Source organism: Macrotis lagotis, chromosome 2, assembly GCF_037893015.1.
Source record: "Macrotis lagotis isolate mMagLag1 chromosome 2, bilby.v1.9.chrom.fasta, whole genome shotgun sequence".
Classification (NCBI taxonomy): Eukaryota; Metazoa; Chordata; class Mammalia; order Peramelemorphia; family Peramelidae; genus Macrotis; species Macrotis lagotis.
Window position 1 is genome coordinate 274,213,653 of NC_133659.1, and position 21,727 is coordinate 274,235,379.

The 21,727-nt window shown below is 37.3% G+C and overlaps 1 protein-coding gene across 1 annotated transcript; it reads right to left on the bottom strand.

The window, feature by feature from the left end:
* Positions 1 to 388: 388 nt before the first annotated feature.
* LOC141514972 (BBSome complex assembly protein BBS10-like) lies at positions 389 to 21,704 on the bottom strand. Its single transcript, XM_074226185.1, has 2 exons — positions 16,640 to 21,704; positions 389 to 15,716 (listed from the first exon to the last, which is right to left on the bottom strand). The coding sequence occupies exons 1-2, from the start codon at positions 16,945 to 16,947 to the stop codon at positions 15,146 to 15,148; spliced, it is 879 nt and encodes a 292-aa protein (XP_074082286.1). The 5' UTR covers positions 16,948 to 21,704; the 3' UTR covers positions 389 to 15,145.
* Between the last annotated feature and the right edge of the window lie 23 nt (positions 21,705 to 21,727).

Sequence of the window (21,727 nt, forward strand, 5' to 3'; positions counted from 1 at the left end):
CTAGGTCCATGATCTTAGTAGCCTGGGGGATTTCTAGTGTGGAAATACCCTTCCCCAATTCATATGAGAATCAGAAAAAGAAACTAAATGCAGGGTTTTTTTCTGACAAAATAAACAAAGAGTAAATAAATTCAATTACCCAAATTGTAACCAAAACAGAAGTCAAAGATGGTATGTATTCTCATATACATACATATGTATGTATATGAGAATATAAATCAGACAAGAGAGATTTATTGAGATTTCTCCTTAGGATCAAGGTAACTCAGCTCAACTAAGAGAGAGAATCCCAAGTGTCATCAAAAAGGAAATTCTCTGAAGCTTAGTTTAACAAGCTAAGGATAGGGATGTAATGGAGAATGATTCCATTGACATTGGCTTCCTCCTAGAGTCTATCTCTCTCTCTCTCTCTCTGAAAAGAGGTTGTCATTGTGCATCTTCTCTATATAAGCTAGAAGCTAAAAGATCCCAAGATCTTTTCTTTCTTGCTTGTGCCAATTCCAATTGCCCTTCACTCAATTGAAAGGTATTGAGTAATAAGTCTTCATCAAAGAAGAAAGGATATCATACAATTTGTCCTTTGAGCCAATGGTTACATATAAAAAGAGAATATGGGACTGGATGACATTTAGTTTCCTTTCTTATTTTATAATCTTAAACATAGAAACAACAATAAACCAAAATATTTTTCTTTAAAGTCACTTGACTTCCTGCTTCTGACAGCTTTTCCCCCCTTGAATTTGGGATTGCTTGATTATAAAGGATTGCCATATAGCATGGCCAGAAGAATACTCATTTGGTTTGTTTTGTTTTAAAGTTGTGGCTTGGCATCAGAGAGCAACCTGCAACACTTTGTCAAGAAACAAGGCAAAAGATGTAATCTGATAGGCTAGCTTTGGGGAAGAGGAAGGATATCATATCCTCTAAGAGTGAGAGAAGGTGGTGAGAATGGTGTGGACCCAGTTTTGATGTTTAGATCAGAGGATCTGAGAAAAATGTAAGCTATATAGCCTCAGTCTTTTCAAGAGACTAGGTCATTTGGTGAAGTAGCCAGGTAGGGAGACCTGAATAACAGGAATGTGTTTTTAGAATTCACCAGGAAGAATGTGATGAGAGATTCATAAGAGTGGAAGATTGTGTAATATAACAAGCAAATTTGTCCTGTAATAAAAGTTGAGAAAATGTACTTCCCTCCTTTTGCTGACATGAGCATAGGCATGCATAGACTATTGGTAGATTTAGTATATAGGTTGGTTGGTTTTGTTGAATTTATTTTTAAATTTTATTTTAAATTATTGTTACAATGGAGGGCCCACTATGTAAAGGAGGGGGGAATGAATGTGATTTTAAAAACAAAATCATAAATAATAATGAAGATGATGATGATAACTCTCCAGAAGTAAACTGTATTTGCCTTATGAAATCCCAAGTTTCCCCCTTCCATGTGAAAGATTCTTCAAATCTTTATATCAGAACTGAAAAATGGAAATCCATCCTATATCTTTCTTTCTTTCTTTCTTTCTTTCTTTCTTTCTTTCTTTCTTTCTTTCTTTCTTTCTTTCATCTGAAGACTATCTTTTTGGATAATCTTTCATGAATGACATCATCTTTTCTCCCTGCCATTTGTTGTAACCTCAAAATCTACATCCACAATTTCCTATTGCTCTTCAGTCAGCAGAGGTTTCTAATATTAAGTTTTAAGCTTCTCTCCTCCCAAATCTTGATCAACTATTACAGTGATTCATATAAAATTGTTAGAGCAACCCTGTGAGTTTTGCATTATCCTCATTTTACAGTTGAGGAGGTCACACATAACAAGTATGTATCTGAGATCTGATTCCAACTCAGGTCTTCCTGACTTCAGGCTCTATCTACTGTATCACCTAGTCGCCTTCAGCTAAAACCAAGGAAGAGAAGTAAATAATTTTTTTTAAAGTCTTATGTTTTAAAAAAAAGTTTTCTTCCTCTAGGAATTGTCTGGAAATATTAACAATCATTCATCCTCCCCTAAGCTGTTCTAATTTTCCTTCTTTCTTTTTTTTTTCCTTTGGAGTGGAGATATTAGTAAAAATACCAATTTTTCTTTAAAACTATACATAGGAGTATATATGGGATGATATAGGGTGGTTGGTTAGTCTCCCTTCTACATATAAAGGACTGCAAGTCAGTAGTCTCCTAAGTACAAATTTGAGACTAAAACTGATTAAGTAGAAAAGTTTATTACTGAGATATGGTGGTAGGAAAAACTGGACAACCCTAGTAATGCACTTTGAATTCATCTTATGTCTTGAGTCCCCTTCTGGACTCCCTCATCTTTCCCCAGGTGTGCGTTGAAGGGGCAGGACACAAGGAAGACAAGTTCTCTCTTTGTACTCCAAGGTCTCTATTTATTTACCAAAATACAAGTGCTTAAATATCCTTTCCAGTCTCTAATCCACTCTCACTCCCCTGGCACTTAGTAAAACAATGTTCTGGTGCTCAAGGGCACCAGGTGATGAAGATTTACAATATTCCCACACACAACAGTCCCTAACACTTATGAGCAGAGACTCACATAGTAAATAACAAAAATAAATTAAAATCAGAAAGACAATCATATTCCCTCTTTTTATTACTCTAGTGATGAGTTCTCTCCTAAGAAGGCAGAGAAGAAATAAAATTGTACTTTTTATGAAATTAAAAGTATCATCTTGTCCTCACATAAAACACTGCTGCTAAATTCTGAGTTTATTTATTAGTCACAGTTAATAATAGTGAATAGTTAATTCAATAGTATATAAACATTTATTTATAATAAATAAGATTTTAGATGATAGCTCATTCAGTCACCCTCTAAGAAAAAGTACTATTTTTCAATTAACAAGCTTACTATGTACCAACTACTATTCTAATTGCTAGGTCTATGACTTCAAAAGTCATACAAGTCCTGCCCTCCAGGAATTTACAAGCTATTCACGTGTGTGTGTGTGTGTGTGTGTGTGTGTGTGTGTGTACACCATACATGAAATAAATACAAGATTAATTGGGGGCTGTGTATCCAAAGTAGAAGGTAATGTTTTCATGAAGCATTAGAAAAAACTGGGAATTCTAAGAGATGGAGGTAAGTAAAATAGAGATGAGGGACAAACATTAAGACAGTTGGGTTGAACTATAATGTGCATAAACGGGGACTATATATGGTAAAACTGAAAAGGTAGATTAGGACCAGGTTGTAAAAAGGTTTAAATCCTTAGCAGAGGAGTTCATATTTGGTCTTTGAGGTAATAGGATCTGGAATGCTATCTATTTCAATTCTCTCATTATATAAATGAGAAAATTGAGATCCAGGGAAACTGAATGAATTGCCCAATGTCAAAAAGTTACAGAAAAAAAAAATGGACCTTATTGAAAAAGATTTGAACCCTAAGGCATTTTTACCTGTGCCTTAGAAAAGTTGCTTTAATGCTTGTGGGAAGGATAGATTGGAACAGGGAAAGAACAGATGCTGGGAGATCAATTAGGAAACTATTGCCATCATCTAGGAAAGAAGTGAAAAGGGTTGTGGTTGAGCAAGATAAGGAGAGAGATGTAAGAGATGTGAAGATAGGGCTAGCAAGAATGGACAGCTGGTTGGTTGTGGAAGTTTAGTCTGTCTGGTGGGAATAGAGGTTTTGGGAGATTTGAGCGCCATTTTAGAAGTCACTTAGATGAATAAAATGAGAAATCCAAGAGAGATGAAAACTGTATAATTACAACAAGCAAGTTGTCTGTGACATTGAGAAAATGAAATTTCCTCCCTTTGCAGAGGTGGATATGGGGATGCAAAAACCTTTGGCAGACTTGGTCTACTAGTTGGTTTTGTTGAACTGATTTTTTTTCTTTATTTTAAATCTTTGTTGCAAAGAAAGATTCAGTAGGCAAGGGAGGGAGGAAAAATGAATGCGATTTAAAAACAAAAAGCATCTATGGTGATGAGAATGACTCACTCTCAGGTTGTAAATCTGGGTCGAGTAGGATGACAGTACCCTTGACAGAATTAGGGAAGTTTGAATAAAGGGTAAAGTTTTAGGCAAAAGATAATGAATTTTGTATATGTTGTGTTGGAACCTAGGATTTGAAATTCTTAATAAAAAATTGGCAAAACATTACTGGAACTCAAAAGAAAGACTAGAGTAGGATATATAGATCTGTGATTCATCAGCAGAGATGATAATTAAGTCCAAGCTTGTTGATAAGGTCATTGAGAGAGAGAATATAGTACCATAAGGGAAAAGGACCCAGGAGATATCCTTGAAGTACATATACAGTTTGGAGGCTTGATAGGGATAAACCAACAAAAGGGATTGTAAAAGAGCAGCTAAGTAGGAAGAAAACCAAGAAATTGCAGGGTCAAGAAAACCTAGGGAGAAGAAAATACCCAGTGTATCTTGGAACAGCACTGAAGGTCCTGGCTCTTTGGAACATTAAACAATGGGTGGCCCTTGGTTTCTCCTTCCACCCCATAATTCTTTTTTTTTTTAGGTTTTTGCAAGGCAATGGGGTTAAGTGGCTTGCCCAAGGCCACACAGCTAGGTAATTATTGTCTGAGGCCCAATTTGAACTCAGATACTCCTGACTCCAGTGCTGGTGCTCTGTCCATTGCACTACCTAGCTGCCTCCACCCCATTCTTAAAGCTGGTATGCATAGGTGTGAGTTGGGGAGAAGGGTGGGTGTTACATCAGTTTAAAAGGAGAAATATATTCTACTCTCTTTTATTTTACTTTTGAGCATATGCTTGGAAGTCTTTCTGGGACTTCCCATGAGGGGTGGAGGAATATGGCAGAGGAATGGCCATCTTCTAGTCTAGCAGAAATGTTATTTTCTCAAATTCCAGTAAGATCATGTGTTCATCCATATTAATCTGAGGTGGGATCTCAAGGTCTTGGCTTCATCCTCTGCTTGAGATTTCTTTGCCTAAGTCCAGATGATCAAACATAAACCCTCAGATGGATATTACTAGTTTTGAAGGCAGCCTGGTGAATTTGAAAGGGAAGGAGCTCATGAGTTAAATATTGACTGGTAGTGAGAGGAGTTTCCTACAACTACACCCTCCTTGGAGAAGATGACCACTGACAGGAAGAGGAGTTCAAGCCTTGGAATGACTTGGGTCTTTGACCTTTTCATTTGTTCTTTTCTATTCCATGTTAAGGGAGTGGGATCTCCTGTAGCTTCGGGAATTCAGGTTGGGTGTTGCAGGTTGACCCAGAGGAGAAAATCCCAGGGAGTCCAGATGGAGCAATTTTGGAACTTTACTCAATGGAACCAATGCTATGGAGCTATTGATTCAACCCAGAATGGGCATGTAGAAGGGATTCTTCCCTCAAGGTGTCAGAGGGAAATGTCTTCCTATTATCTTTTAAGTAAATATTTCTTGTAAAAACCAATCTGATGTTAACTGAAACTCAGATGTTAGTCATTGGCACTTGGCAAATAGGGTGTGGGGAGTCAATAGCTAAAAAAGAAACAACCAAAAATCTTTTCAGAGAACATAGAGGGAGATAAAATGTAACACCCTAAATGAGTGTGGCCCAATTCAGCCATGTTCCACATGTGTGATATCTCACTTGATCTTCATAATACAATAGCAATATTTGTATGGATGGGCTAAGTGAGCCCCAAAGAATGGGGTAAAATGGGGCAGAGGAGAGAGGGCTGGGTTTGAAATCAGAAGACCTGGCTTTGAAAACCAGTGATGCTGCTGTGGATAGAGCACTATCCCTGAAGTCAGAAGGACCCGAGTTAAAATCTGGTCTCAGACACTTAATAATTGCCTGACTGTGTGACCTGGGGTAAGTTACTTAACCCCATTGCCTTGCAAAAAAAAAAAAAAACACTCAGAAAAACCAGTGATACCACTTACTACTGTGAGTATTTTTTTTTGTTTTTACTACTTACATGACTTTGGGTAGATCATTTAAACTCCTCTGTAAAATGAGACAGTTGGAACCAGATGGTTTCTAAGACCCCTTTCTACTTTTGAAAGCTATAGTTATATGGCTTGCTCATGGTCATAGGATAGAAGTGGGATTTGAACTTAGGACTGTCCTAACACTAAAGTTGCTAGGTTTGTTATTGATGATTTTGTTAACCTTCAGGCTGCATCCAAATGGTCTACATATACCTGATATAATAGAGGCTTCTAGGTGGTGATGTGAATAGGATGGTGAATTCCAGTCAAAAATTACAAATTTAGCTTTATAAGCTCTGTGATCCTGAGCCACTTAACTTTTCTCTGCCTCACTTTTTTTTTTATCTGTAAAATAACAACCATTTCACAGGGTTATTGTGAGCATCAAATGAAATGGTGTTGTAAGAGATGACAAGCAAGATAATACAACCATGAACTGATAATAAAGTGAGCAAAACCAGGAGAACATTGTCCATGGTAAATAGCAAGATTGTATAATGATCAGCTGTGAATGACTTAACTCTTCTTAGCAATGATCTAAGACAATCCCAAAGGACTCATGATGAAACAGGCAGTCTGCCTCAGAGGAGGGAGGGAGGAAGGGGTAGAATTTGAAACTCAAAATTTACCTTAAAAAATCATATGAGATAATCTATGCAAAACACTCAGAAAGTTCAACATACCATATAAACGTGAGCTATAATGTTCATTAGGCATGCCTTGATCACAAAGCATGCCTTGTGGACAATAACCACAAAGCTTGAGAGATGGGTAAATGACCAAAAAAAGAGTAGGTGGCTTAAAAAGGGAAAATGAAAATGAGGGAAGATTTGAGGAAATGGAGACTCTCAAAGGAATCCTTGCGTACTCTTTTCCTCAAGCCATTTAAATAGGGTTGAAAAACTAGGTCAGCTACATCTGTAAGAAAATCACTTCCCTCACATTTCCCAGTATGAAAGGTGGGCAGAGGATCAAGGCACATGGATGGGTCACTAGGATGAAGAAATCAGTATCTAATCCAGAATGCTGGCAGAGCTCAAGCTAGAGAGAGAGAGAGAGAGAGAGAGAGAGAGAGAGAGAGAGAGAACAAGTGAGCGTTCTATGGGAGATTTTGCCATGACTAGGAAAATCCCATATTGACCACCTCCTTGACCATCCCACTGGAGAAGCTTGGAAGAACTTGGAGGAAGAAGTGAGTTCCAAACTGTGTGTTGAAAGTGGGATTTGGCCTAGTTATGTGACCCTGGGCAAGTCACTTAACCCCAATGTCTTAAATAAATAAAAAAAAAAATTTTAAGGGGAAAGTGGGATTTGACTTGATTTTCAAGACTATGAGGAAATACCCACTGGATGATGCTTTGATGTATTTGTTTTTATTCACTTCTAATATGATTATACAATTATATAAATAATCATAACTCTAAAAGTGACTGGAAGAGTATCAGATGAAATTTTCTGGAACAGAATGTGGGAAAAAACATGATTTGATTGGATGAATGTTGCCAACCCTAACCATAACCCTAAAGCTAACCCTAACCCCAAACCCTAACCCTAAGAGGGCAATTTGATTTCTGAGTCCAGATGGAGCTTGGCAGCCCCCTTGGAGTAAACTCTAGTGTTGGGCGGTGCACATACCTATTGAGAGTGAATTTTAGAAAGTCCTTGGTCCTTATTACTGAACAGGATCAGGCAAGTGATCTGACTTACTCCCTGGAGGAGATGGGGGTCACACTTAAGAAAAGTATGAAGATTTTCTTCAGTAATCCTTGAGAAATTCATAGAAAATAATCTAATTTTCATTTCCATTTATCCTATAAAAGTTTATCACCTATTACCTGTAATACTTAGTACAGGTCATTGAGGATACAAAAATTAGACTTGATTCCTGTCCTCTAAAAGCTTACAAATTTCCAGAAGGGATGAAACTAAAATATGTTTCAATATATTTCAATACCATTTATTCTGGAGTGACATGAAAGATTGAAGAGAGTAACTAAGAGTACCATGGAGGAATTAGTAGAGGAAAGATTTGGGGGACAATAGTCAGTCACTTTCCCAATGCAGTCCTTAAGTTTAGCCTGTAAAGAAATAGCTGATGGTTTATTTTCCATTAACTGAGGTCCCATTAATAGAGAAACACTGCCCCTGCTGATTGATTTAAGGAAATTTAAAAGAATTTCTGGACCTGTTTAAACATTAATTAGCCCTAAAGGCAGTGAGTGACTCTATGCAATGGATCAGCTGCTGGACCAGATACTTGCTGAGTGTATCAATGGGATACTGAAGTCAGTCTTTAGCTTGGAAAAGCAATGCTGCATGTTTAAGAAAAGCTATTTGTACGGGTTTTTTTTTTTTAGTTTTGTCCCATTCTTCGTGACTCAATTGAAGTTTTGGGGGCAAAGATACTGGAATGGTCTGTTTTCCTTCTCTAGCTCCTTTTACAGATGAGGATACTGAGGCAGAGTTAAGTGACTTACCCAGGATCACAAAGCTAAAAGTATCTGACATCACATTTGAACTCGGCCCAAAGCTCCATCTAGCTCTCACCCAGCTGCTCCAAACTTCAGGGTTGCCCAAGTACAAAAACCAACATGTGAGGAGTCAATGGCCAAGTCTGATACTTTCTAACCATCCTAACTTTGGAGGAGAGAGCTCCCAATTCAATCAATGCTGCATCCTTGCTGAATATTTGTTTCAAGCTACTGCTAAGTAAACTTTTTATCAACTGGGTTTACTACAAGTGTTTAATTCCTTCCATTCTATTCCTGAGTGATCAGGTCTACTTTTGTGGATCCTGGCTTAGAAAAGGATTTTTCTGCTCTCTCCACATATATTGCTGTAGGCATTGCATATTGACTTATTATTTCACTTTATTCATGTTTTTCTAGATTCTTCATATTCAAAGTTTCTTATGGTACATTTATAAAGCACAATTTGGAAATTGTCAGTTATTACAGGCAATTTATTCTGGTTCACTCCCAGGTCATTCCACTATTTATCTTATTGAAGAAAAAAAATGAAAAGCAGGGCAGCTAGGTGACTCAAGTGGATAGAGCACCAGTCCCCGAGTCAGGAGTACCTGAGTTCAAATCTGACTTCAGACACTTAATAATTATCTAGTTGTGTGGCCTTGGGCAAGCCACTTAATCCCATTTGCCTTGCAAAGCAGGGGTAAAATAGGTACAGGGTCATAAACTGGAAGTGCTGGCCATTGCCCTGAAAAAAATCATCTTGAAAGGGTTTCTTCAGGGACAAAACACAAGAATTTACTGTTTTTCAAAGATATCCCAATTCTGTCCAGGCATTGTATGTTTTATTGTTTTATGGTATCTCTTCCTGAAAAATGATCTTCTTTCTAGGAGACCCCAATAAATTAATCAATGTTTTATCACATCATTTAGAAACGTTAGAAGCAGGCAAGAGCTGGAGTTAACCCTTAACGGAAGGCAAGTATGTATGTGTGGTTTTCCTCCATGTGGGGAACCAGAGGCAAAGCTGGTTTTGTCTTTGTCTTCATATCTAAAGTCTAGAAGTGCCAACACATTTAGGGCTTTGTAAGAACTTTTATGAACTTGTCAGGAAAATAATGAAGTTCTGACCTCAATACCATCTCAGGTTCCATCACATCCAAAGGAAATATATTGGACTACCTATGCCCACCATGAGGCTTTGCTGAGTATAAGTCACTCAGAGACATGCTGGCATGTACAATAGTCTGGCAATCTGTTGGTGGGTGAGATTGTAATAAATTCTGGGGAATAAAATGAAAACAATCCCTTCCCTAGAGGAGCTCCTAGGCTAATGGGGGACATACCCCGAATAATTTAGATGGATTTAAGCGCAAGGGGAAGTGCTGGCTCTGAAGTGCCACTCACCAGAAGAAACCTTCTGCTGAAGCTGTGGTTTTTAGCTAAGGCCTGAAGAAAGCCAAGAGAACAGACCAGCAGAGGTGAGGAAGGGAACTAGGCAGCTAATAGATGAAATTCTCATAAACACGATTTTTATCAGACTTGTTGCCGCTTAGGGCATCCCACCTTTTTTGGAGTAGCTAGGCCCTCCTCCAATCCTGCCATAGGAGTAATATGGTGGCTGCATTTCTCAAAGGCAGTTGTATTCCTTGGCAACATCACTGTTTCAGAGGCAGAAGGCCTCAATCCATGGCTACATTTCAGTGAAGGCTGTGGAAGACTACTACCCAACATTTATAAATGGCAGAAGAGGATCAAGGGTAACATCGGATCATTCCTACAATTCCTGTCTTCGGGGAACCAGGCAGTCTTGTCAGTGTTAGAATTTGCTGACACAAACTTGGAGCAGGAGAGGAGATGAGGAAAAGCACAGGACCCAGGTTCTTGATTGAGTGAGGACAGGTTTGTTTGACATAAACACACCTTGACCAGTTCACAGGCGCCTCCTGGGCTTTGGAAGCTGATGGTGATGCTCAAGTCCACTTGTGACAGGTAAGGTCTATCTAATCACCTTCAAGGCAGGACTGTCTGACATTACGAAAAATATGTCCAGAATTTATACTTTCGTAAGCTGTGTGCTAGAGAGAATACTGCTCTCCTGCCTAAACCTAAGTTTTCATAACAGTGACAGAAATGACCAATTCTTATCAAGGTTGGGGTTTCAGAGGCCTAGAAAACAGATTGCAAAATACTAGATCTGGGAATGGCCAAAGGAAATCTAGGTCCCCAAACTAATGAATTGCTTCAACCAGTGGCACATGCATCCAGAGAAGATAATTTAGGGTGGTGTGAAGACTAAAATTATACCATATGAGGCTTGGTTGAAGGAGTCTTGCAAAAAAATAGATTGGTGACATTATCATTGCCTTCAAATATTCAAAGATTTTAATTTGTTTGATAACAGAAGTCAGAATTAGGACCAATGGGTGGAAATTATAGACAGGGACAGGACTGCTTTACAATTTTCCCATTTGATTCTCATGATGTCAGGAGGAAGGTTCTCTCATAATCCCTCTTTTATAGATGAGAAAACTGAGACAGAGGATTAGTGACTTGCTCAGGATTCACACAGCTAGTATGATCTCCAAGTCCAATTTTTGACTCATACAGAAAAGCATCCTAGTAATGATAATAGGTAATGCTTATATAGTACTGTATAACATTACCTTATTTTATCCTCACAAAAATCCTGGGAGGTTTTAGTATTTATATACAATATATATTTGTATGTGGTATATATATGTGCAATACATATAAGATATATATTACATATTTATACTTGTGTATATAATTATGTTATATTCATTTTTATATCCATTTTTACAGATGAGAGAACTTAAACATTGAGAGGTTAAGAGACTAGTCCAAGGCAACACAATTATTGAGTGTCTGAAGCTATATCTTCCCATCTCCAGATCTGGTGCTCTATCCACTGCACTGCCTTGCAATCACAGAACACAGGCAGTAGTCTAAAGATCATAAATAGCTATGACCATTTATCCAGGATGCTGTAGAATGGATTGATGCTTTGTGGGGGAAGAGTTGGATTAGATGATTTCTGAATTCTCTTTCAATTCTTAAGCATCTTATAACTTGAAGCATACTTTCTTCCGGGGCCAAATCAAAAAGGAAGTAGTAGCTGAAAAAAAGGGGCAGCTGGTGGCACCAGAGAACATTAGAGCTCTGAACCTGGAGTCTCTTAGAAGCTCTGTGACCCTAGGAAAATCGCTTCACCCTGTTTGTTCCTGTTTTCTCACCTGTAAAATGAGCTAGTGAAGGAAAAGGCAAACTACTCCAGTATCTTTTGTCAGAAAAAAAATCCCAGACAGGCTCCAAAGAGACAAACATAACCAACAAATGATAGAACAAGAAAATAAAAGGTGGGGCTGAAAGGCAAGCTTTAGCTCCAGCAATGAAAAGGGACCCAAGTAATTAAAAAATCATTTACTAAATTCTTACTATGAATCAGGTACTATGCTAAATGAAAATGTCAAAATGAAAAATGTCACAGTCTCAAGGAGTCTGTTTTATTAGGGGCATCAATGACCCCAGAAGTACTATAGTATAATGGAAAAAATCTTTGGAGTCAGAGGACCTAGGACCCAATTTTCCTCATACCTGTGTAAATTTGACATTCCACTTAACATCCTACAAAGTTCCCCTTACCTACCTCACAGCAAAGAAGGTGGTATTGGAGCTGCAGATTAAAGCAAGAGTTAGTAGTAAAGAGGGGCCTAGCAAGTATGGGGGTGGATCAGGAGAAATGACCAGTGTTAAAACAGAGATCTTCTACATGGGATGCCCTTGAGTAAAAGACAAAAAATAAAAATAAAGGTGTTAAAGAAAGTATGTATACCTACCTCATGGGTCTTGTCATGAATCCAAATTCTGATTGTGACTGGATATATGACCCTAAGTCACAATCTAACCAATTTTTTTTTTTCAAAATAGAGATATTACTTATATCCAGGGTCATGGCAAGGAAATAACTTAGAACATTTATTTACAACTATAACATACTTATTAAACCCACAATAGGCTTAATATTAGGGGTAGCATTCTCTGCACTAGAAATAGAAGTACTATTTACAATGTTTCAAGGGGAAATATAGAACATCCCAAATAATGTCTATAGAAATTGGCTAATAACTTGGGAACTACCTAGAATGAAAATAAATGTAAATGAGGATATTTGAAAATATTACTATTCTTTCAGTGTTCATATATCTATTTATACCATACATTCTAAAATTATTTGATTCAATGAGTTTACTACTCAATAGATAAGAACACAGTGAGCAAAACAATTAGAAAATAAATGAATTACAATCATACTTCTAAAGCCAAGGTTAATTGATGTTTAGATTAAAGTCATTAGTTTCCTGTTGTTGTTTTTTTGGAAGCAACCAAGGTCAAGTGACATACCCTGGTTCATACAATCAGTAAGCATCTGAGTATGGATCTGAACTCAGGTGTACTGATTCCAGAACTCCAGATTATCCACTGCACCAGCTAGCTGCCTTGAGCCATTAGTTTCCAAGAAAAAAAAAAAAGTAATTTTCTAAGTTATTTTTTCCTCCATCAATGACCCAGGCCAATCAATAAGTTTATGGTTGTGAAATAATAGATGGACAATATTTGAAGAAATATAAATAGAACCATAATAAAATTATGTGAACTTGTTCTTTATTAATATGGTTATAGAACAAATATAATAGAACTATATAATTAAGGGCAGGGTATTTTAAAAAAACCTGATATTTGTTGGGAAATTTATAGTGTGGAATTTTATAATACAGCAAATAAAAATATTTTTTTCTGACCTACACTATGAACAGTTAATATACAAAGATAGAAAGGAAATGGAAAAGAGGGAAATGAAGAGATTAACAAAACCTCTTATACCCTTCTCCCCCTAACACAGTTATAAGATTAGACATAGGAGAAAAAGAAACAGATATAGTTCACATGGAACAATATTCCTAGTTTGGGACCAAACAAATGTGTAAGGCTTTTAAAGCCTTTAAGTTTCATTTTTCACCATTCTAGGCACAAAATGACATTTTTTTAAGGTTTTTGCAAGGCAAATGGGGTTAAGTGGCTTGCCCAAGACCCACAGCTAGGTTATTATTAAGTGTCCCAAGGCCGGATTTGAGCTCAGGTACTCCTGACTCCAGGGTTGGTGCTCTAATCCACTGCACCACCTAGCTGCCCACAAAATGACTAATAATCTTATGATTTCATCTTGGAGAGCCTAGAAGAATTAGACTGAGGGACAGTTCTCCATCTGTCCTTTATAGAAGGAGGCAGATTAAAAAAAAACCCACTGAGAACAAAACTGCTATCTTTACACATCCTCTTCTGTCTCATCATCACCAGTCTTTTGTGGTTGTTTATTAATCCTGATGATTAAATCAATAGTTAAGAGCTTTGACAACCAGGAAAGCACTGATGTTAGTAATTAGTATTTACAAGCTACTGATTCAAGGCCCATTTGACCTCCCACCATCCACTGCTTAGCTTGTAGAGCATGCATAGTTCTTAAGTACACATGACAAAAGCTTTTATTTCCTCTCTTAGCCATATAAAGGGTATTTGGAACACTTAGCAATGCATTAGCTATTAATGAACTAATCATAGTTACTTCTGGTTTTTGGCACTGTCTAGAATAGTTAAGAAGATAATAATGTAATAGGATCTCAAAGTGACAACCTACTGGTAGAACAGAACCAGCCTGTATAAAGGAGGTACAGTAACTTTTTGAAGTGCTCTGAAATGCTTCCTTTGATGTCATGCCTATGGTTGTACTGCTCATTTTGCAAGTCTGTTCAGTGACACTTAAATGTTCATCAGAAATTTCTGTCAGGGAATGATTGTTATAACTACACCGGATAGCCACGAGCGGTTCTTTGGCATTATTAATCCCAGTTTTGTTGGGATACGTACATATTAGGGATTCAAAGTCTCCTTTTATTTTATGTGTGTGTGTTAGAGTTGTACTTGGAATATCATTCTCCGATTCTATACTTGAGAGTACCAAATCTGAAGAGTCTATTAAATGAGATTGTGTTCTTGGTGGATTGTCTTTACTATTTACAACTAAGTTCTGACACTGTCTTTCAAACAAAGTTCTATAAACTTCTATCAAATGGTGATTTTGTTTCTTATCTCTAGAAGTATCAGAAGTTGAGGTCTCATTTGGCTTGTTTCCTTGTGTTTTGTAACTGAGATAAAGTGCCTTAAAGACTTGTCTAGGTACTTTACATGCTCCATGGAAAGCATGAATATGCTGGTCAGTAAGACCTTGGACAGGTCCACAAAGAATCAAACAGTGAGGTATAAAAGAGTGTGTGCAAAGTAAGCCAAGATGAACATACCTTTTAGACTTTAGCATAATGGGCTGACAAAATTTCACTACTGCAGTGTCAGAAATGTGACACTGTGAAGTGCTCCATGATGGCATAAAAGGTGACAGAGCAATGATTCTACAAAGGAGAGAAATTTCTTCTGATGCTAGACACTCTACCACTGATATGCCATTCAGTTTTGCATAATAAATAACTGCATCCTGCTGCTTTACATTAGACACATGCAATTTTATACCCTTACTCTACAAATCTTTCATTATAGTTTTTGTCCTTTCTGTAATCCAAAGGTGAGATGCCTGAAATTGTGCTTCTGCTTTTACAATAAACTCAGAATGAGCAGTAGAAAGTGCAGGTTGAATGGATTCGGTTACAATGATTATTCTCATATCACACCTGCTGGACAGTAAACAGAAAAATCTCTATGAATAATAAACCCTGATATAATCCTTGAACTTGAAACTGGAAGTCCTGTGACACCAGTGCACAATTCCAGAAAATATTCATCTACTAAATCAATCATTTCATCCCTACCATCTGCATGGCTCAAATATTTATAAAAATAATCACACGTTAACTGTGAAATAAATTTCTGATTATTTCTTCCCACTCTTCCACAAAAATATGCATCTAATAGTGACTGTAGTGAGCTCCTACAACACTTTTTCTCTTTTCCAGAAGTAGAAAAGATAGACAAAAAGTGTTTACTCACATATTGAGCCAGAATGGAGTCTAACGTGTGTGCTTGGGATTTCAAAATTGTTTGGGAAATGTATTTCCACTGGCAACAATTTTTCCAGTATCTTTCTTGCCTTTGAATACTTCCCCCAAAAGAAGTCCTTTCTTCATCAGTGACTGCCTTAAGTCCTCGGAGTAAATCACAAAGAAGGATAACGCATGTTTTAGCACCATCTCCAGTCACATTCCAATTCATGGAAACACAGTTCACTATCATTCTGTTTGAAAAAGAAAAAATAAAGCAATCAAGATCCATATGGTTTATATGTCCGTAATAGAAATGAAAACATTTAGCTTTAAATTTTCAAAACAAAATGAACCCTTTGTTATAATATTACTCAAAGTAATAAAAACTCATTGGAAAGGGAGACAGTATTTGGTTGGGAAAAATGTTGTTTTAATATTATTGGAAGAGGGGCTTTGGGGCAGCAAAACATCATGTGAATCAATAAAAACAAATTTTGCAGCATGTAGAGGTCTAATCCTAGCTGTTATTTGAAAATAGCCATGTAGTTTCTTCTCACTTCTGAAAAATCCCTACGTTTCTTTTAGAGCCTGGGTTTAAACTCTATCTTCTGTACAAGACCTCATCTATTTGGAATATATGTACATATATATTCATTTCCTGGAGGGCAGGTGCTGCTTTTTTATTTTTTTAGATTTTTGCAAGGCAAATGGGATTAAGTGGCCCAAGGCCAACCGGCTAGGTAATCATAAATGTCTGAGGCCGGATTTGAACTCCGGTGCTCCTGACTCCAGGGCCGGTGCTGTTTCGATGGTCTCTGTGCTTCAGTCACTCCACGAGCATTGCCTCCACGCCTCCTCATCCCCCCAGCTCTCCGCTGACAAACAATCCCGGCTTCAAGGAGCCTCTAGGCTTTCCTTACAGCTGGGGTTCATTATTTATTTATCGTGACCTATGTTCTATACGTCGATGTACAAACACAGCTATGTAGAACACACATGATGCACACATGCATCCCATGTGAAGGCTCATACATGTAACTGCTCACTCCCCGGGGTCACCAAGCCACAAAGGGGCCGGATTTCATCCCGGAATCTCCCATCCTGACACTCCCTCCTACAAAAGGCTCCTCCAGGCCGATGGAAGCCCCGCGGGGACCGGGCGGCGCGGCCCTACCTGGCCAGGGGGTGCGCCACGTTCAGCGCCCCCAGGATGCGGCCCCCGTCGCGGCTCAACAGCACGTCGCCGGTGGGCTTGGTGCACAGCACCTGCCGCCCCTCGGGCCCGACGCAGCCGCTCACGACATTCTCCAGGGCCTCGGCCGCCTGCAGCGCGACCCCAAGCCCGCCGAGCGCCATGCTCGCCACCCTCGCCGTGGCAGTTCCTGGAGCGGGTGCGGCGAGGGATTGACCTCTGTCTTCTCGCGAGCCAGGCGCCTTTCGGCGGAAGCCGGCCCCCAAGCACGTGATGCGGACTTCCGCCATGAGCCGGAAGGACTTGGGCGGGTAGAGCGGAGCCCTCTCCTTTCTGGAGCATGCACTCGCGGTGGCCCTCCCTCCAATGGGGATTCGGGAGAGTTAGCAGCCCCTAGAGCACGCGCATGCTCATTTACTGCCGCTTTATACCTCCAAGGCTGCATGTAGTTTTAGACTTTTTTCAATTTATTAATTTTTTTCTTTAAAATGTTAAGTAGTTGAGATAGTGAAAATCAGTGTTGTAAAACCAAGTAAACATTGTGAAACCCGCCATGAACAAGCTTTGTCCCCGCCCCTGCGGTCACGTGGCGCCACACGTGATCTCCGCCCCTTCCTCGCCCCGCCTCCCCTACCCCCGGGCTTCCTCCGGCTCTCGGCCCTCCCTCCTTCCCCCCGGAAGTGGGGTCCGGGCCGGGGCCTCCATCTCGGGCCGCAGGTGTCCTTCCTCTCCTTCCCCGGGGCCTCCCGGCCAAAGCCTCGGGCCTTGCTTAGAGTGGCTCGGGAGGGTGGGCCCGAAGCGCCCCCTGCGCCCCTCCAGGGGCTCGGAGACCCCGACACTCACAGGCAGAGGCTGCAGAGAACATGGCTTTATTCTAGGAATCATCCAGAACTATCGACCCGTGGTAGTGCCCCAAGTTACAAGTGGTCAGGAACAGGCTGTGGAGCTTGGGTTCACGCTGCGCATGCCCGAGAGTGAAAACTCCAACCGGATTTTTGTGGCTCCTTATCTTGAATGTTACATCGCGTTTTTCGTCAAATAACTCTCAATAATGTGACACTAAAATAATTTTACATGATAGATGCAGAAACATGAAATAATTTTTCTAAATAAATATTTTAGGAAGAACATTCACATTCATTTTGTCATGGGTTTCTTTGTGGCTCTGATATATATATATATATTTACATTCATATAAACATATATATATATTAATCAGATTAATGAGACACTGGTCCTATACAACTTTTAACAGTCCATTTTCAATTTTAAAATGTAACAGTACAAAAAACAAGCAATATATGTTAAAAGTAACAAAAGAGAACAAAATGAAATAAAAGTACATATTACTGGCAGGCTATGCATTTTAAATGATCATTTTCCCATTTAAGTAAAAGTTGAATGTAAATGTATTAGTTTCTATGTGTTTTTTACAATGGTTTAAAATGTCAACTTAGATCTAAATATTAAGTTTAATTTTTTTGTATATTTAACATAATAAATTCAAAATAATCTATGATGTCATTTAATGGCTCTTCAATAACACCACAATGCATTATACCTTCACTGTATAGAAAACAAACAGCACAGATGTTTACCACTCACTAGAAATACTAAAAACTAGAAAAAAATGAAATTGTATACATTTCTTAGATATTTGACTAAAGCAAGATAGTTTTCAAAAAGTTAAAAGTAACTGCCTCCCACAAAAGTTGTTTTTTATGTATATATGGCACAAATTGACAAGTTCTTATACATCCCCAAACAGTGTTAATGTATCAAAAAGGCACTGTTTATTTACAATACTCAGAAATAATCTGACAAATCTATTTCTGTGATGTCTGAAGAATGGAGGATATACTTTAAGGACAGTAATTAGACAAACCCTTATAAAAATACAGCATTACTATTTAAATATATTTATAAAAGAAAATAAAGTGACAATGACCCTTTTGAGGAAAAAAAATCACTCAATTGTTAACAAATACTTTGAATTCAGATTTCTCTCAGTAAATACAATTGGCAAAAACGATTTCCTAGAGGCACAAAAGCATAAATATTAAATAAGTGCTATATTTTAAAAGGCAAAATTCAATGGAATGCAGATGGCTATTTGTGCTAATGTGAATAGAACTATACTGTACCTTTATAAGTGCTGCAAAGAAGTACTGACATGTGAAATATAAGAAAAATTTTCTGTTGCTGTAACTACTTAACATTTCACACGACTTGTATACTCTCTTTTGATAGGCCAAATGCATCTCACAAAAAAAGAAAAAGGTTAACATTTAAAAACAAAAACATAACATCTTTAAATTTCTATTCGGAAAAAAGAAAGTAATGAAATAAAACAGGTCTTAAGGAGTTTAATCCTTGACCTTACAAAAGGAGGCACCAGCCTCAGACAACTGCAGACTATGCAATCAGTTTTTTTATGAATCAATGTGTAGAAGGAAAACAGGTTACTCTTAAGTAAAGGACATTCAATGTCAACAACATGTTATGGCTAAATACAACATTAAACATGTGTTTTAAAGGATTCCTATACCAAGCCTATTATGAGCATTGGTTTATATTAAGCCACCAATTCCTGAGTGTCGTGTTCAGCTCACAGAAAGGAACTTCATGTGACTAAAAATATTAAGAAATATTGGGTTGGATATGTGCTTTTAAGCATATAATAAAAGAGTCATGAAAAATTTTAATTTTTCCTTTTCTAAGATTCATGAAATATTTTCTGCCTCCTGGGTCAGGAATTAAACCTATTATGAGATCGTATTATGCCAGTCATAAAACTGGGATTAAGGAAGAAATGAAGCAAACAATCACCTTTTAGATTAGTCAGGAATATTTTTCCAACATATCTATATCTTAACAATAATATACAAACATAAGACTAAAAAGAGATAGATCTAGCAACCAACTACACACCACCATCAGCTCAACTACAAAAATGTTTCAATTTTAAACTGAAATGTGACAGTAAAGTAGTATTTGTATAGTAATACTAATTTAAATAATTTTTTAAACTGTTTATAAAATAGCATTCTATACACACCAACAGATATATAGAAAGAGGCTGGCAGTGGAGAAAATACAAAGTACAAGTTGCAATACTGTGGTTACTAATATGGAAATGTTTGATACAGGTAACCTTTTTATCTTTACCTATATGATTATTTCCAACTGATTAAATGGGTTCATTTCTTTTTGCTAATTATGCATGAGAAATTGGATTCATATGCATGCAAGATTCATACTACCTAAGCATTCTACTTAGGACACTCAGATCTGTAAAATATATCTATTCAGTTTTCATAATTCATCATACATCTCTTACTCTGCTCTTTCTGACTTGTAGTTTTTATTCTGTCAAAGTCAAAATTTGACTTGCTCCTCCTCTGCCCTTATTACCGATAAATCTCAGAATTGTATTTTCAAGACTATAAAAAATATTTAAATGTTATATATTTAAGTAACTCACAAAAACTGCTTTTGAGTACTATAAAAAACTTGTAAAAATCCAAAAAAAGTTCAACCCTTTAAATTAAAGAACTAAACTGTATCATGAAGCTTAAAACATATAACAGGATCCTACAGCACTGTGATTGACGTGGGTTTTAAATTACTAAGAGTAATCTTCTCGTGTATTTAACACTGCTATGCATCTTAAAAGTGATTTAAAAAAAAAGAAACAATTTACAGAAATATATACAGGCCATTATCTCTCATTTTCTATCTCCTTTTGGCTTTTGAAGTAAAAAACTTTAAAGGTAATTATACAGTTTTCTGTGTTATTAAACAAAGTAAGGTATAAATAAAAGTTCAAGAATTATTCCTAAAACAAGTCAATTACTGGTGATATAACCTGAATTATCTCATCTGTTTAAGCCTTTTAAATTCTGTAGGCTGTATGTAAAGTCACAGACAGCAGTCATTGCTGAATTCTAGGAAACACATTATAAAAAAATTCAGATAGCAAAGATTAATTTAATACCCAAAGCAGTTTTCTTCCAATTTACTATAATGAAATTAAGTTCTCTTGTCTTTCTGAAATTTAGATTCTTAATGGTGGAAGTGCTGGCAGGCCATTAATATTGTTAGGTCTTGCTTAAAGAGATAAATTTACAGATATTTTCTAAGATGTGCTCAAGGGGGCATCATAAAACATGACAAGAAAGATGCAAAATTACTAGACACAGGGACTTTTCTATGTGTACATACATAAACATGTCCATATAAAAATTTACTTAAACATATGCTAAGGGTCCTCACAGAAAAAAATAAAATGAAAAATCCTTCATGTGAATTTGGTTTCTGATCCAGTGTCACTATTTTAATAGAAAAGAGGGTAAAAAATTAGGCCCTTTGGAAGTGATCTGTGTACAGTACAGCAAGTTCTTTAGCTAGAACTATTTCTCTATTTTCCCCCATATTGTAAGTTTTCATCAATAAAGTTTTGTGCCTGTTTTATGAAGAAAACTGATCACTGTATATAGCTTTTCAAACTTAACAGTATGTTTGTTAACAAGACCTCATGACTACAGATTTGAACATTACAATAGACTATGTGACTATCCTCAGGAACTAAAAATACCTACAGGACCTATATGGATATGTACTGCACACCAGCACATATGCACACACATGGATAAAAACAAGAAATGTTCTGGCACTTACGCAATTTTCACGTTAACCAGATAGGACAATTCTTGTTCCAGTTAAGGACACAAGGCATGAGAGGTCAAAACTTAGCTCTAAGGTTCTTTAGAGAAATATTGAATTGTTTGAATAAAGTTCAAACCAACTTGAAAAATGGTCCCAGGCTAAATCTAATCATTCCATTTAGTTGAATCAATTATATAAGGGATTCTACTTAAACATGAAGTTTATTATGAGCTGTAGCAAAATCAGCAGGAAAATGATGAAGTAGTCTCTCGGTTGTAGGAAATAGTCTGTGGCAGTTGAACTTGAAATAAGATGATTTCGTAGAGCCATAATATTTCTACAAAAAACAAGGCAATACATATTTATAGTTAATATATGTATATATTACTTGAAGTTTTCAAA

What these genes read in the sequence shown, in the direction of transcription:
- LOC141514972 (XM_074226185.1), bottom strand. Translation starts at nt 16,947, where the DNA reads ATGGCGGAAGTCCGCATCACGTGCTTGGGGGCCGGCTTCCGCCGAAAG. An exon ending in GTGGCGCACCCCCTGGCCAG is followed by an intron (nt 15,717 to 16,639) that starts GTAGGGCCGCGC and finishes TTTTTCAAACAG; the next exon opens with AATGATAGTGAACTGTGTTT.